General features: G+C 36.3%; 1 protein-coding gene across 2 annotated transcripts in view; it reads left to right on the forward strand.

Moving 5' to 3' along the window:
- LOC125265361 (phosphofurin acidic cluster sorting protein 1-like) overlaps window positions 1-16,321 on the forward strand; it is a 57,553-nt gene that overhangs the window by 32,934 nt on the left and 8,298 nt on the right. Inside the window, exons 2-14 of one of the 2 annotated variants that reach the window (XM_048185504.1) lie at window positions 6,550-6,637; window positions 7,107-7,196; window positions 7,281-7,406; window positions 7,490-7,634; window positions 7,743-7,831; window positions 8,575-8,652; window positions 8,972-9,031; window positions 9,292-9,452; window positions 11,025-11,118; window positions 14,402-14,485; window positions 14,840-14,961; window positions 15,125-15,254; window positions 15,798-15,902. In XM_048185504.1, coding sequence (XP_048041461.1) covers window positions 6,550-6,637; window positions 7,107-7,196; window positions 7,281-7,406; window positions 7,490-7,634; window positions 7,743-7,831; window positions 8,575-8,652; window positions 8,972-9,031; window positions 9,292-9,452; window positions 11,025-11,118; window positions 14,402-14,485; window positions 14,840-14,961; window positions 15,125-15,254; window positions 15,798-15,902 — 1,372 coding nt within the window. The remainder of the gene's footprint in view (window positions 1-6,549; window positions 6,638-7,106; window positions 7,197-7,280; window positions 7,407-7,489; window positions 7,635-7,742; window positions 7,832-8,574; window positions 8,653-8,971; window positions 9,032-9,291; window positions 9,453-11,024; window positions 11,119-14,401; window positions 14,486-14,839; window positions 14,962-15,124; window positions 15,255-15,797; window positions 15,903-16,321) is intronic. The other variant, XM_048185505.1, reaches the window with a different exon arrangement.

Raw genomic sequence — 16,321 nt, forward strand, 5'->3', positions numbered from 1 at the left:
CATGGTTCCAGGTATATTAAATGAAACAAGGGTGTAGAGTGACATTCAAGCTATTTTAAGACATGAAGAGATTTTCACAGGAAAAAAAGTTTAAATGTCATTTTGGTAAGCAAAGATGAGTTTTAACTTAAGGGATAAAATTGTTGACTACAGGAGGGTGTTAAGCTTTGTTAGGCCTCATTTATAGGCTGATGACCATTAGCATGACTTTGTGTTCTGAAATTACTTTGATCTACAATATTCAGTCAAATCTATTGGAATACGTTTGGTGCATGCCTTAGGATTTATTTATTTATCTGAGTTTTATTTATTACTGACTTTCATTTTTTTTTATTGCTTATTAATTGTTGTACTCTATTTAATACCGATTTATTCATTGATTGTGGAATTATTTATTTTAATGACTTATTTATTTATTACTCTATTTATTTATATATTATTTATTTTAAATTGCATCAATAATACATTACCTGAATTTTCTCCATCTACAAAAGTAGTCCAACTTCTGCAGGCCGTTTTTGGACAGCTGTGCAGCTCTCGTTTTGTAATATTATTGAAGAATGTTTGTGAGCGCATTAACAAAAATACAAGCTTCGTATTTCTTCCTCCAAAACCTCCGGTGAGTTTTGTTCTGTCAACTGCTGTGCTGTTCCTTTAATGTCTTATGACAGCGAGCAAAACTGTCTCACAGACCTCTAAAGCGCGTTATTCATAGATCTGATGACTGACCCAGACAGCGATCAGATCTCGTCTCCACACCCTTGAGATTGTTTCCAAACCAATCAAAGCCATGCAAATGCACGCTCACAGAGATTAGGCGTTCATGTCACAAAGGCAACTACGTTTGATTGATGGCATGTGTTGTCTGTAGCTGAAGGGACACTGTCAGCCTGCAGAGGGGTTTTGACAAACCACCATCCGCTGTTAGTTTTACAGGCCGGGGCTTTGACCTCTGTGTGTGGCCACAGACGCTCGGCCTTAAGGAGCTTCAGTGACAGACTGCTGGAGACGAGATGAAGCCCACACTAACAGAACATTCATACACTAGCGCTCAAAAGTTTGAGGTCAGCAAGATTTTTTTGTAAGAAATTAATACTTTAGTTTTATTCAGCGAGGATACATTAAATTGATCAAAAGTGACAGTAAAAACATTTATAATGTTAAAAAATATTTCTAATTCTATTTCAAATAAATGCTTTCTATTTATCACAGAGTCCATAGAAATGTGTCAGTTTCCACAAAAATATGAAGCAGCACTAGGGGTGTGACGAGATCTTGTGTCGAGATCTTGCGATATTAAAATGTGACGAGATTTCTTGTCAATGTGAAAAGCTGTCTCGCGATATCATCACAACGGAGTGTGAGGGTGAAATTAGCATAGAATATGCCACTGCTACATTTACATTACATTATGGTGCTCACCACTGCATCGCCTCCACTGCCGTTTTGCTTTTTTATAGAAATAAAACCATTTAATTCAGTTGAATAACAGTCGCTTCAATTGTAAACTATTGTAAACGTCTGCTCTACTCATCCAGCACGAGCTGCAGAGTTGCACACATTGCAGCAGGAATCTCAGTTCACTGGTCACGTGATGAGAGTAAAGTGAAATGCAGGAATGCAGAATCCCTGGCAATATTCAAAAGACAGCTGAAAACTCATATCTTTCGAGAGCACTTAATCTCATCTTTAAAAAAAAAAATCTATGCTTTCAATCCCTCCCTATTTTAGCTTATGCTACTCTAAGCAAGTAAGTTGCTTTGGATAAAAGCGTCTGCTAATTGAATAAATGTAAATGAAAACATCCAGATAAAACCTTAATTTACAGACAAAGCATTATGAAATAATTTACTTACAGTTTGTGATGCAGCTTGCAAACTCTCCATTACACTGTGCCTCGTTTACAAAACAAAATGCTCCGAACAAACATATAATCCTCTGACACAATTCGGGACGCCATTAAAAACAAACCACCCACTTGTTCCCGATACTGGGATCCTTCTGAAGTCTGTACAGAGACGCAAATGAGCTGTTTAAACTGGATGCGTCAAAGTAAAACTTCTTTCACTCTTCCATTTGTCCTGTTGTTGACAGACAGACGCAAGTGTGTGGAGTACGTCAGAAACTGAAGACGCATCTGTATACTGTATCCACTGTAGACAGCGTCAGTGATTATAATGGGTTCTGTTTGTTTTTGACGTGACGCTCACATTCACTGTAGGCAAATGTCAGCCTTTAAGCAACTGAATGCCAGTGGGCGGGGCCTATGGTGCGATGATGTATAATTATTCGCCAAAGTCTTGTGCTGGTGGTAGTTATATGCAAATGTGTGTAGGGTTAGGGACTTCTACACCATTTTTATTTACTTATTTCCCTCGGATTTTAGGGATAAGTAATGGGTAGGTTTAGGGATAGGGTTAGGACTACGTTTTTGGACAGAAATTTTAATCCAGGAGCATGAATTACTTGAAAAAAATCACTGCGACCATGACGTCACAGATCCCGCAGTATCCAAACGAGACGTTTTTGGGACTTGATTAAATAAATGCTTTGTTTATAATGAGGAGGATGTTTTAAGCTATGAAACTTGCAGGAAGTTTTAATGATACAAAGACCTCTTACTTATCAAAAGATCAAGGCAAATTTGATTTCTCATGCCCCTCTAATTCTAAAAATGCCAATATATGTGTTAAGAATGTTTAAGGTGTAATTATTGTTTATCTTCATTTCAGAACAATAGAAGTCATAAGAAGTGCATTAGAAATGTTAAACACTATAATCTAAGATGAGATTGAAAGAAGGTCATCTGTTTATGTGTTTATATGATTTTAATAACCATAAGGTTGCAGTAGCTGTCTATCTAAACTTTATGAACTCGTGCAGTTGTTATCTTCATCTTTATTGCTGTAATAACTTGATTTATGGAAGATAAACTTGTGTGAAAGGTGTGGCGTCCTGTAGATGCAAAGAGTTCATTCTACACACACTGAAGCGGTTGGGCTCATTTATTATTAATCAAAGAAACCAGCTCGAATGTTCAGTGTGGTTCGCGTTTGAGTGTGTTGTGCTGAAATGCACATCCATCTGCTGTATGTTTCATATGTGTAATGTCTTTATTTAGCATGTTTAATGTGGAGCTAGCGGCTAAATATGCAAGGAGTTTATCTTGATGATCGTTGTCAGAAACGAACGTGTCTTTAATTCCCAGCTGATGTCAGTCTTTAATATTAATTTAGTTGGCTGCGCTCGTGTTCCTACTTGAGCACATCGTGCTAAAAGCCCTGTTCGCTTTCCGTGCTTGTATAACATGCGTTTAGCAGCAGCGTTTGCTGTCTAAGCATTTAAAAAAGCCCTGAAATCCTGATGAGTAACCGAGCTTGAGTTTCGAGTCGTCCGTTACTGTGTCTTTGTTCTTGAACTTGTGACATCAACTGAGGCTGCGATTCATCCTTCATGAATGCTGTTTTCACTGAGATTTTCTGCTCTGCTGTCAGTTGCTGTGTTGTTTTTGCTTTTCTTGCAATGTACATTTCACAACGAATACTTGTGACTTTCCTGTTAAGCACTGATGTCACAATATTTCGCTTCCGTTGCATAATGACCAGAGGCTGATGAATGTTAGACCTAAGTCAGTGTTGAGGAGTGACTGACTAAAAGTAGCAACGTAACTAACAACATTATTCAGTAGTGGTGAAGTGTGACCAAATGCTGCATCACTGGTTTTTATGTTGCGCTATGTTGCATGTGCAGCTTTACAGCCAAGTGAACTGAAGCAATGATTACTGTCTATTAGTAGGGTGAATACAGGTAAAGCTCCAGCTATAATATTTCAGTTTGAATACATTTCATATAATGTGTTATTTTTTGAAAGGTATATTCCAATAAACATTTTGAGATCATGCACCCCAGGTGAATTTCTTTTTGGGTAAAAATTGATAAAATAATCTTAATTAGAAATGTTGAATACACATTCTTTATTACACATACACTGCCCTCCAAAAGTTTGGAAACGCCCTAGAAAAGGTGGGGTTTTGGACAATACTGGCATGAGTCCTTTTTAATTTGTGATAATTTTGCACTGATAAGGGACAACACAAACTACGAAAACATATTTTATTACATAAACAGTTTATACATAGAAAAATTTTCTATTCATCAAAATATCCACCATTAGCAGCTATCTGACCTAAACTGGGTTCTAAATGGTTCATTGTATTCTAAACTTAATTGGCAACAATTGTTGAAGCTATTAAAGCGGAACTCAGTAAGATTTGCGAAGCTCCCCCTACAGGTTCCTTCAGTTAATCACACTGTTGTAAATACTCCAAGCGCAGCTCTGGACTACAACGACTACAACGCTCACCAGCGCAGTAGTTTTGCAAATACAGTACAAGAAATCTCGATGGAGGTGGGTAATTTTCGAAATTGTCTTATAAAGTGAGGTCGTTATTTCTATATTGAATTACCGTAAAGCATTTTGTCACTCTCGCGTGAACATGAGGCGAGATTGTGTTGGGTCGGCGCAGCTCAACTTGCAAGTGCTGTTTTCTGGCGTAGACGTGCCAGAGGGGGTTAGTGCACGCCTCAAACACACCACTACAAGTCAGTTAACCATCGTAAGGACTTAGAAAACTATTTATGAAGGTAAAAAAGTTACTGCTTTAAGGTGTGCTGACCCAAAAATCTTTTACAAACCTGGGCCAAGTTTAAACCAGTAACCAGGCATCACAGCTGACAAAGGGGCATGTCTGACTTTGACATGTATATATTGCCATTATTTTGCAATCATGAAAATTATTATTGCTGGTCTTCAATGATAATGTAAAGTTACTTTAATGTATTTGCACCAAAAAAAAGGATTTATGCTGATATCGTCCAAAACCACACTTTGCCAGGGGTGTTTCCAAACTTTGAGGGCAGTGTATAATACATTTATATTAAAAACAATTCAATTATATTAAACAAATTTATATTTAAAAACCCAACAACATATAAGTGTGATGTTTAAAATTCATGTTCACTCAATTCATGTGTAAAATTTAAAGCAACTGATAGAATATGTTGTGTTGACATTAAATTTGATGAAATTTGAATATTTGCTATATTTTATATTTGTTATATTTACTATATTTATATATAAAATTGTTTTTTATTGAATAATTTTCATTTGAATAATTGCATTTTATATTTAAGTAAATATTTTAAAATTTTATATATATATATATATATATATATATATATATATATATATATATATATATATATATATATATATATATATAATCGAATAATAAATAAATGATGCCTCACTGAAGTAAACATGCAATGCAGTGTCAACAGTCTAGTGTACTACTGTTGCATCATCTGTTTTGTGAGTGTTTGACATATTTTAGTGGTCTGCAGTCATGCGGGTTCATTAGGTGCTTGAAGTCATGCTGTATTGTTGCATATACTCTACTGTCTGATGATCTAGTTCTTCTTTCATCTTGATGCAAACAAAAAATAATTTAACTTAATTTTAAAATAAAAACATATTTTGATCTTTTGATTTTGACACATTTGAATGTCATACCGAATGATTTTACTTCATAACAGTATAAAATAATAAATATCAAAATATTAAATATTAAAAATATTTAAAGGAGACCTTCATGTTTTTTCCCATATTCAACATTTTTTAGTTTAATGTTGCTGTTTGAGCATGAAAAAGGTCTGCAAAGTTGCAAAGCACAAAGTCCCTTCACTCTTCAGCGGGAGTTAATCTTTACATCAGTGTCACTGTTTCTGAACTCCCTGAAATGCCTCCATTTGATCAAAAATGGCATTCGAGACATAACACATATGTGCTATATATGTAATAATAAAACACCTCACATTATTTTGATCATCTTCATTCTGATGATATTGTCTTGAATGATTTTTGTTGATTTTCTCTATCTTTCCTATGAGTAAAGTGTTTAATTTGTCTTTGTTTATTTTTCTTTCTGTACTTCCTTTCTGCACTTTTTAATATCCGTCTCATACTCGAAAGTAAGTGATTGCGTGAATTGAGAATTCTTTTGAAATGGCTGAGAGACTGAGGGTGTGTAGATTTAAACAAATACCTCTAAATTCACACAATTCCATGATTGATATTAAAATAAATGGTGCATTGAATGCTGATGTGTGAAAATGCACGTCGCCCACCTGAGGTTGTGTGTGCGCTTGTGTCTGATGATTGTCATCTGGTCAATAGCTGTTTTAAATTGCTATTGATCCGTATGGCAGCAGCTCTTGTTGGAAGAGCCACTATTTCAGGAGCCGCTTTAAATAATTCACTCACTAACCTTCCCTGACCCTCCGAAACAAGACGAAAGTGACATACCTGTTCATTTATGTGCTGTTATTCCTGTCGCAATAAAACTGTGCTTCACAACACAACAAAACTAGATCAGTCCCATTATAATTGATTGATACTGATTCAGTTTCTCATAGACTCTCTTGCACGTTTGCCGCCATTTCATTTGCCATCCAATATTGTTGATACATTTTTGAATTGTGTGTTCACAGGCTCTTCAATCTGACTCTGAAGAAGCTGGTCATGCTGAAGGAGCTGGATAAAGATCTGACATCCGTGGTCATCGCTGTCAAACTCCAGGTGCTTTATTCGTTCACTTGTTCTTCTTAAATTCAGCATGAAACTTAAAGGGTTAGTTCACCCAAAAATGAAAATTCTGTCTTGAATTAATCAAAACTCACCCAATTACCACCCGTTCATCTTCAGATCACAAATAAAGATATTTTTGATTAAATAGACAGCAATTTAACAACAACTTTCAAGGTCCAGAAAGGTACTAAAGACATTATTAAAAAATAGTCCGTGTGACTACAGTGGTTCAACCGTAATGTTATGAAGCGACGAGAATACATTTGTGCGCAAAAACAAAACAAAAATAACGACTTTATTCAACAGTATCTTCTCTTCCCTGTCATTCTCATACTCTGTTTACGTCCAGTGCTTCCAGGTTATCATTGTTCTTATGTAGATTTTAAAGAAAAAAAGCTTCCCTCTGTCTAATGATGCTTATTCACCATCTGTCCCCTCTTGCTCTCTGTTTCCCTCTCAGGGCTCAAAGCGAATCCTTCGTTCCAATGAAATCCTGTTGCCATCGACCGGCCAAACGGAAACAGACCTGCAGCTCACCTTCTCCTTACAGGTGGGTGACTAAAAGATCTATCTTACAGAATCATGTCCATATCCCCTAAATCAAATACTCAGAAATGTTGTTGTTGCTTCTCAGTATCCTCACTTCCTGAAACGAGACGCCAACAAGCTTCAGATCATGCTGCAGAGGAGGAAGAGATACAAGAACAGAACCATCCTGGGCTACAAAACCCTCGCGCTCGGCCTCATCAACATGGCTGAGGTAAACCAACGCAAATCATTTCAGCTGCAACTCTTTGTGTTTTATTGGTTGGTTTGCTAATCGATGATTGTTGGTGTTGTCAGGTGATGCAGCACCCGACGGAGGGCGCTCAGGTTCTGGGTTTGCACAGTCAGCTGAAAGAAGTGTCCGTCCCGGTGGCAGAGATCAGAGTTTATTCTCTGTCCAGTCAGCCCATCGATCACGAGGGACCCAAAGCCAAGATGAATGGTGAGTGTGGAGTTTACTGATGTGACTGTAATTTTACAGGATCTTTTACAGGATTCTTATTTCTCTCTCTCTCTGACACACACCTCTCTATTGTTTTCTTGTGCTCAGATCGTTCTCCAGATATCGATAACTACTCAGAGGAAGAGGAGGAGAGTTACTCATCTGAGCAGGAGGGCAGCGACGATCCCGTACATCATGTATGTGAACTGCGTGTTAAATCAATTAATTCTTTTTTTAATAAATTAATTAATTTTGAATACATATTTTAAAATTGAATAAATAAAAAAAACAAATAAAATAATTTGTAAAATATTTTTTTATTAAATTAATTTAAAAATAACTTTTAAATGTAAAATATTTTAAGAAATTCATTTTAATACATAAAATATAAAACAATTTTTAGAATTGTTTTAAATAAATATTTTTTACATTTTAATAAATTAATTAAAAATTAAATATTATTAATCAATTGTAATAAATTTTAAAAAATAAGAAATGATTTTTAAAAAATTATTTTCAAATTATATCATCACATTTTTTTTTTACTATAATAATGTATAGTAAACAAGCCAGAATGTCACATAATTTGCAGATACCTTTATAAACATAAATATTTGCATAAAAAACATTCTGAAAAATGTGTCTTTGTGAGAGAGAGAGAGAGAGAGAGAGAGAGAGAGTGTGTGAGAGAGAGAGTGTGTGTGTGTGTGTGTGTATACGTGTGTGTGTGTGTGTGTGTGTGTATACGTGTGTGTGAGAGAGAGAGAGAGAGAGAGAGAGAGAGAGTGTGTGTGTATATGTGTGTGTGTGAAAGAGAGAGAGTGTGTGTGTGTGTGTGTGTGTGTGAGTGAGTGAGTGTGGCATGTATTAGCAGTTCAAGAGCTGATGAATGCACAGATAAAATGTGTGTTTAATGTGTGTGTGTATGTGTGTATCTCAGTATCTAGATGATGAAGAGGATGAGGTGAGGAAGAAGAAACCCAGACGCAAACTTACTTCCAACGCCTCCATCACGAGAGTAAGACACACACACACACACACACACACACACACACACACACACACACACACACACACTGCATCACTGTGCTAAAGAATATGAACGACCTTGCTGAGCTCCAGTTAACACACACCATTACCATTAAAGAAGCCACTTTTGTAGCATTTTATCTTTTTTTAAAAAGATGTTTTATCTCCTACTTTTTATCTTTTACTTTTTTTCGTGAAATATTTTTCTTTTTAACTACATGCACAGTTGAGTGAATTCTGGCAGATTTTACACAGTATTATGTCTAAATTGTGTTATAAATATTTAATTGTTTTTTTTATTTCTCCAGCAACCCAACATCAAGCAGAAGTTTGTGGCACTGCTGAAGAGGTTTAAGGTGTCAGATGAGGTAACGTCTCGTTCCTTCCATCCCTACTGAAATATGACTGTGATCACACCTGATCTGCCCTCTAACCTTATTATTTCCTTTCATTCTCACTCCGGTTGTCAGTCACACCTCTGGCTTTTAGTCCAACACCTTTCCATTCTCACCTCACCCTCAAAAATATGGGAAAAAGACAAATCTGAACCTCTCTGCTGTCATGTATGGAATATTCCTAGATTTGAATCTAAAGGAAGTGAATGAAAGCATGTGTTGATGTGACGCAGGTGGGCTTCGGGTTGGAGCACGTGTCCCGTGAGCAGATCCAGGAGGTGGAGGAGGATCTGGACGAACTCTACGACAGTCTGGAGATGTACAACCCCAGCGACAGCGGGCCAGAGATGGAGGAGACGGACAGCATCCTCAGCACTCCCAAACCCAAACTGAGGTAACGCACTCAGACACACTTTTGTTTCACTGTATTAGTGAGGACACTGCATAGACTTCCATTGATTTTTATATCAGGTTAATAATGTTTTAAATGGCCCAACCCAATCCCTGCTCTTAAACCTACCCATCATAGAAACATGTGCAAAACACTAGATTTAAATAAAAACAAGTTTTGGCCGATTTAACTAGTGAAGACCAGTAAAATGCCCTCACTAGTCAGATGTCATAATATTTCACTTTATAAGTGAGTACTCACAAGTAGAGTCAAACGTGTACAGACTGTCTGTCTGCGGCGCCCTCTGCTGGTGACATCAGGCTGTCTGTCCTTGTCACTTAACCTACAGCTTTCTAGTAAACACTGCTGTTTACTTAAACACTGTAAGGATTCAGTCAGCCAATCATGATGACCGTTAGTCACTGATAATGTCCTCATGATGTTGTGTTAAAGCAGCCGGTTGTGTTTCTGTTTACGGTCACAGCGAATGTCTCTCAGTATTCACTGACTTCCTTCTGATCTGAGGCGTCGTCCATAGACTGCAGATATAGATTTTTTTTACTCAGGATGTTAAAGGAATAGAATTAAGACTTGTCATCATTTCCTTGCCCTCATGTCGCTCTAAACACGTGTGACTTTCTTCCGTCAAACACAAAACAAGATGTGTTGTTGTTATTGGCCAGTGTTGTTACTGTTAACTAAAACTAAATGTATTATTTAATTGCAATAAAGCTTAAATAAATTATGAATATTTCATGAAAACCAGAAATTAGAAATGTTTCTTTGGCACTTGTAAAATGTTTAAGTAGACGAATATAGAAATATTTAAAAAAAATGAAAAAAGCACATATCAAAATTACTAAAACTTAAACAAAAATGAAAACTGACAATATATACAAAATAATGGTAATTCAAAATATTTAAAAAACTATAATAGTTTAGTTGTACTGGCAATTTAAAAAAAAAAAATAATAATATTTTTTTATTTATTTTTTTTTTTTTCATTTTTCTCTTTATTCTTGTCATGCATTAAAAAATGCAGTAATATTACAAAAGTTTATGTACAAATCATAACTCTAATTAATACTATAATAGTATATAAATAATACTGGAATAACACTGAATCAAAGGGAGTTTGCAGATTTTGAAAGCATTAGGAAGATTAAGGCATCAGAATGAACAAAGGAGATCAAATGATGTCTGTTTCATGTTTTATGATAGCTTTGTGTGATTAATGTTGTCTATCGTCTGGTGTTTCATTTATGTATGTACACTTTTAAGGCTGTTTTCCACTGAGTGAGAGATCTTCAAAAAGCTGGAGTATATTTTACATTTATTTGAACTGAGAATGAAGAAGTGTTTACTGATATATGACTTTTATGCTCTTTGATCTTTGTGCGTAATTTAAAAAAGATCACAGACAGATGGTTTTTCAAGTAGCATTAAGTAAAGAACACAGAAATGAGAGATGAGCAGCTTTGCCAGTGCTGTGTTAAAATTACCCAATCTTTTTTATTTATGTTTTAACAAATCTTGTTCTCTCTCTCTTTGTGCGTGTGTGTGTGTGTTTTGCAGGCCGTTCTTTGAGGGAATGTCCCAGTCGAGCTCTCAGACGGAGATCGGCAGCTTGAACAGTAAAGGCAGTCTGAGCCGAGACCACTTCAGCCCCGTGAGTAACAAACACTCGAGTTTCTGTGATCACTAGCATCAGGAAATGTCATTGCAAAACAAAATGATTTTCAACCAGATTTCCTGAACGCTCACGCCTAAAACTGATGACATGTTGGACTGAGCAATGTTTTGAAAGCTCAACACGCATGCATGTCAAAAGAATGCAAAGCATGACTCTGTTTATTAAACTGGAATGGAAGAAAGTATTTTAACATCAAAACATTTATAAGGTCATATGCAGTACTCTTAAAGTAGTCTCTCTCCGTAACGACAGTTAACTAAAGTATCTGACAACACTTCCTTTGAAGGCACTGAAGGCCCTTTTTGTCACTTTTGGTGCTTTTAATATCAGTTTGAATCATTCTGATGAATCATTTTCTGAATGAACACAATGAATCACTCAGAGCGGTTACTGATGTAGACCACTAGGATTGTAGGAAAGGGGTTATTCTCACCATTTTCTGTCTATATTTTTGTTATATTTTAACTTTTTTAAAAATTTTAACATACATATTTTGGTAACACTTTACAATAGGGTTTTATTTGTTAACATTAGTTAACTACATTAGTTACCATGAACGAACAATGAGCAATAGTTGCATTTACATGTTAACAGATACAACTCAAAAATGTATTAGTAAATGTTGAGATTAACATTAAACAACATTATTAAATGCTGCAAAAGTATTTATCATTTGTTAGTTCATGTTAGCTACTGTCGTTAAGAAATGAATCCTAATTGTAAAGTATTAGCAGTATTTTTTTTTTTAGATTGTATTTTTATTATATTACTAATATATACAAGAGATAGATAAGATTTTCATTATATTAGTATTTTAATTTTTTTATTTTATATTTAGTTTGATATAGACCACTGGTACTGTAGGAAAGGGTTCAATTTTCTGTTGATTTTATCTCAACTCTCAGTATCAATAAAAGTGCCCAAATAAAATGAAAGATTAGTATTGACTAGCCTTCAAAAACTTGAGAACAAATAGATGAGACAGTGATGGACAGGCAGAGATATTGAATAAAAGTAGGGAATGAAAAATAAAGGAGAAGAAATTGAGTGAGTAAAATGACTTGCATTTAAAAGTATTAAAATTGAAGTGAATTAGAAGCAGGATGCCAGCTCTGGCATTAAAAGATGTGTTGACCACTGCCGTGACGTCCATTAATGTCCAGCTCTAAGGTGTGGAGGTTTGGGCTGAAATCTGCCAAGGATCGACAGTTTACAGGCTGCAGTCCAGAACATTCAGCCTAAAATGCAGAACCTGCTCCAGGCGCATCCAAATGAAAGAGACCGACAGCTCAGATGTGATGTTGTGTGTCTGTGTACTGGTTTGTGAGCAGGGCCTAAGATTTTTGCCACATCTGCCAATGGCCAGTTACTTCAAATTTACCAGCCATGAAACTGTTTTTGCAAAAACAGGCAGTTATGACACCCACGTTTCAGGTACCAGTGAAAATTCACAATTTTCAGTTACAGAAAATGAAAAAAAGTATGCTAATCAATAGGAGTGTGACGAGACGGGCATCTCACGAGACGAGACGAGACGAGACTCGAGATTAAGTTCACGAAACGAGACGAGACAAGATTTTTACACACTATTTTTAAGAAATCCTCAATGGCGAAATACATGACTAGAAAAAATATTCTGCAGGTGTATTTAAAATGTTGTCATTTTAGTTCTACTTTCTGAGTATGAATTATCATATGCAGTAAAAGACAACAATACTCAAGCACTGTAAAAGGTTTTGCCACAAACTCAACTGACTGACTTCTCTTCTGTATGATGTCAGTCTCTTCAGACCTTACTGTACATGATTTATGAGCTTCTACAACTTTTGACCTCCTAACTGAACTCCATTCCACAAACTGATCATAGAAATAAAAACAGTATATATAAAAATGGTAACACTTATAAGGTCTCATTTATTAACATTAATTAACCAACATCAACTAACAATGAGCAATATATGTGCTACAGTATTTATTAATCTTTGTTTCATGTTAGTTAATAAAAGTAGTCATTCATTGTTAGTTCATGATAGTTCACAGTGCATTAACTAATGATAACAAATGAAACCTTATTGTTTTTTCTTAATAAGATTAAGAGAAAACTGTTATTCATTTTTAAGGTAACACTTTACAATAAGTGCAACCATAATCGCACTCTCTCAATATTCAAAGTGCAAATAAGACCAAATAGGTTACAACTACACTGCCCAGCCTAAAATAGCTTTCATATTGAGAGATATTTGCATTCATCAGGGAGCCGCTTTCAAAATGCGGAGTATTGAAAACTTTCACTTTAGCGATCGCGCGTAACACTGTAAATATGGAGCGGCGGCGACCGTTCTCCAACTGAATTAAATGTTTTTATTTAAATACAAAGCAAAATGACAGTGGATGCATAATGTAAATGTAGCAGTGGCATATTCTTTCCTAATCATCCTAACACTCTGTCATGGAAACATCACGAGACTACTTTTTGCCTCGACGAGAAATCTCGTCACAGTTTAGTCTCGCGAGATCTCGTGACACAAGATCTTGTCACACCCCTACTAATCAAAATAACACTGCATAGTCTTCACTGTATGAATTAAACATAGATTAATCCTTATTAAAGTTACAAAAGTTATTCAGTCAAGAGCAGTGAGTGTTTGAACATTAAAAATGCAGACAGCAGCAGGTATATTAGGCTGCTGTCACTTTAAGAACCAATGCACAGATCCAGTATACTGATACATACACATGTGTTTTGTTTCCCAACTGTTTGTTCATTTTATATATAAGTGTGTTTACTAGGATACTCACCGAGACAGGCATTTTTAGACATAATTTTGTGTAAATTTGTCTGTTCGAGCACAAAAAGACATGAAAGAGAGCTCAATTTAGTATTCACGCACTGTCTTACACGTGGCTTTTTGGGCTTGCCCTTCGGATGTTTAAACTTGCCATGCAGCGTGCGAGTAACGAATTGAGTTCACTTTCACATCTTCTTGCGCTTGAATATTTAAAGGCTTAACCTGACTATGCAGCGCTGGCCCATCATCTGTCGCAAGCTTCGTACACATTTGTTCACGTTCATGTTCTCACAATATTGTATTGTTAGAATTCATAAAAATGTTACCAGCCACACCGTTTCATATACTCGCCCATGCCGAATATTATTTGCGTTTGGCACTTGGCGAGTGTTCATTTTAGGCCCTGTTTGTGAGTGTTTAGTAGGTTTGTGTGTAAGGTGTTTGTGATTGTCATTCCTGTGTATGTCCAGCAGGGGGATCAGCCACCGTCAGATAAACTCAAACACTCACGCAGCCGTAACCTGGACGAGCCGCTGTCTGAGACGGACACGCTGGTGAGACACAAAACTATAAAGCTGCATCAAAAACATTCTTGCTGTCTGAAATATGCATATATTTACATTTATTTCTGAAAAAAAAAAAAAATCAAACTAAATGTCACTTTTTTATTTTACAGAAAGATAGTACAAGCACACTTTTCAAGCAAAACATTTGACAAAAAGGTGTTTATTACACTTAAAAACACCAGTTGATTCAAAGCCATTGAGCAAAATGCATAAAGACGTCACATTTACACACTGTCCAAATACTTCTGGGCTCAATGTATATTATGCTCACTTGCAAAACTTGAATTCTTTTGGGTATTATGTTTCAATGCTCTTTTGTGTTGAATATGTGTGTGTCTGTAGGAGCTGAATGATCAGGAGTTGTTCACTGACGTCGGCCCCTGTATAACGGTGTCTGTGGCTGAAAAACCACGTACACCCTTAAAAACCAGCAAGAATGAGATTCAGTCCATACCGTCACCCAGGTCAGACCACCAACACACACCTGGCTATCTACTGTAATGTCATGTCTGTCTGAAAGATTTACCAAGCAGCTTTGATCTAGATTGAAGCAGCATGACAAATGTGACTAGGCTAGAAATACGGTCAGAAAACACATAGAAATGATGGTTTGTGTGTGTGTTGTAGGCTGGATGGAGGACACACACCCCGTAAACGAAGCACTCCTGTGAAAGATCGTCAGCTTTCCAAACCGCTGAGTGAACGAACCAACAGCTCCGACAGTGAGAGATCACCTGAGCTCGGACACAGCACACAGGTAACAGCGCTTGGATTCAGTTTACTACAACACAAATGTCACACTTGCATTTGATTTTGATTCAGTAGCTTGAAATTTGATTCAGTTCCTGTTCCGATTCAATTTAATCCGGTCTTGATTCATTTGGATATTTAATCAGGTACAGTACATCAATTTTCATGTCAAAATAGTGCTACAAATAATGTTTCTGTTTATGCATCAACTGAAAACATCGTAGACTAAAGTTCGGTTCTTAGGATTTAAGAATCGATATCGGTTCATCAAAATGAGAAATTAACATTTTCAACCCAGCCCTACTGTTTCCCTGGTGTTCAGCGCTGGTGTAAATGGGGTCTTTCTCTAAACGCGGTTCTCCTCGGATTCTCTCACATTTCTCATTCATTTCCGTGGTTTAAATAAAGAATGTTAATGCAGTGTTTCATCTTGTTCTGCAGAGTCACTGTGAATTATTCATGTTCGGCTGACTCATCCCTCTGTGTGTGTGTGTGTGTGTGTGTGTGTGTGTGTGTGTGTGTGTGTGTGTGTGTGCGTGTGTGCGCGCAGGTTCTCAGGAAGGCCGTGTATGATCAGTTGAATCAGATTCTGTTATCTGATGCTGCTCTTCCTGAAAGTCTCATCCTGATCAATGGCACAGACTGGCAAGGACAGGTACACGAGTGTGTGTGTGTGTGTGTGTGTTTGTGTGTGTGTACCTGGTATCCCCAACATTATGGGGGCCAAATGTCCCCACAAGGATAGTAATACCAGTCATTTTTCAACTTGTGGGGACATTTTTCTTTTTGCTCCCCATGAAGAAAACAGCTATAAATCATAAGAAATGAATTTTTTTGAAAAATGTAAAAATGCAGAAAGTTTTCTGTGATGGGTAGGTTTAGGGTTAGGGGATAGAATATACAGTTTGTATAGTATAAAAATCATTATGTCTGTGGATAAAATATGGAATATTTAATTCCATAAAATATGGAAACCAGTGTGTGTGTGAGCATTAACTGAAGCAGATTGTCCTAAATGACTATATTGTGTATTAAAGCTATAAACCATATTTTACAGAGAATTTTACTGTGGTT

Source organism: Megalobrama amblycephala, linkage group LG3 (genome assembly GCF_018812025.1).
Source record: "Megalobrama amblycephala isolate DHTTF-2021 linkage group LG3, ASM1881202v1, whole genome shotgun sequence".
Lineage (NCBI taxonomy): Eukaryota > Metazoa > Chordata > Actinopteri > Cypriniformes > Xenocyprididae > Megalobrama > Megalobrama amblycephala.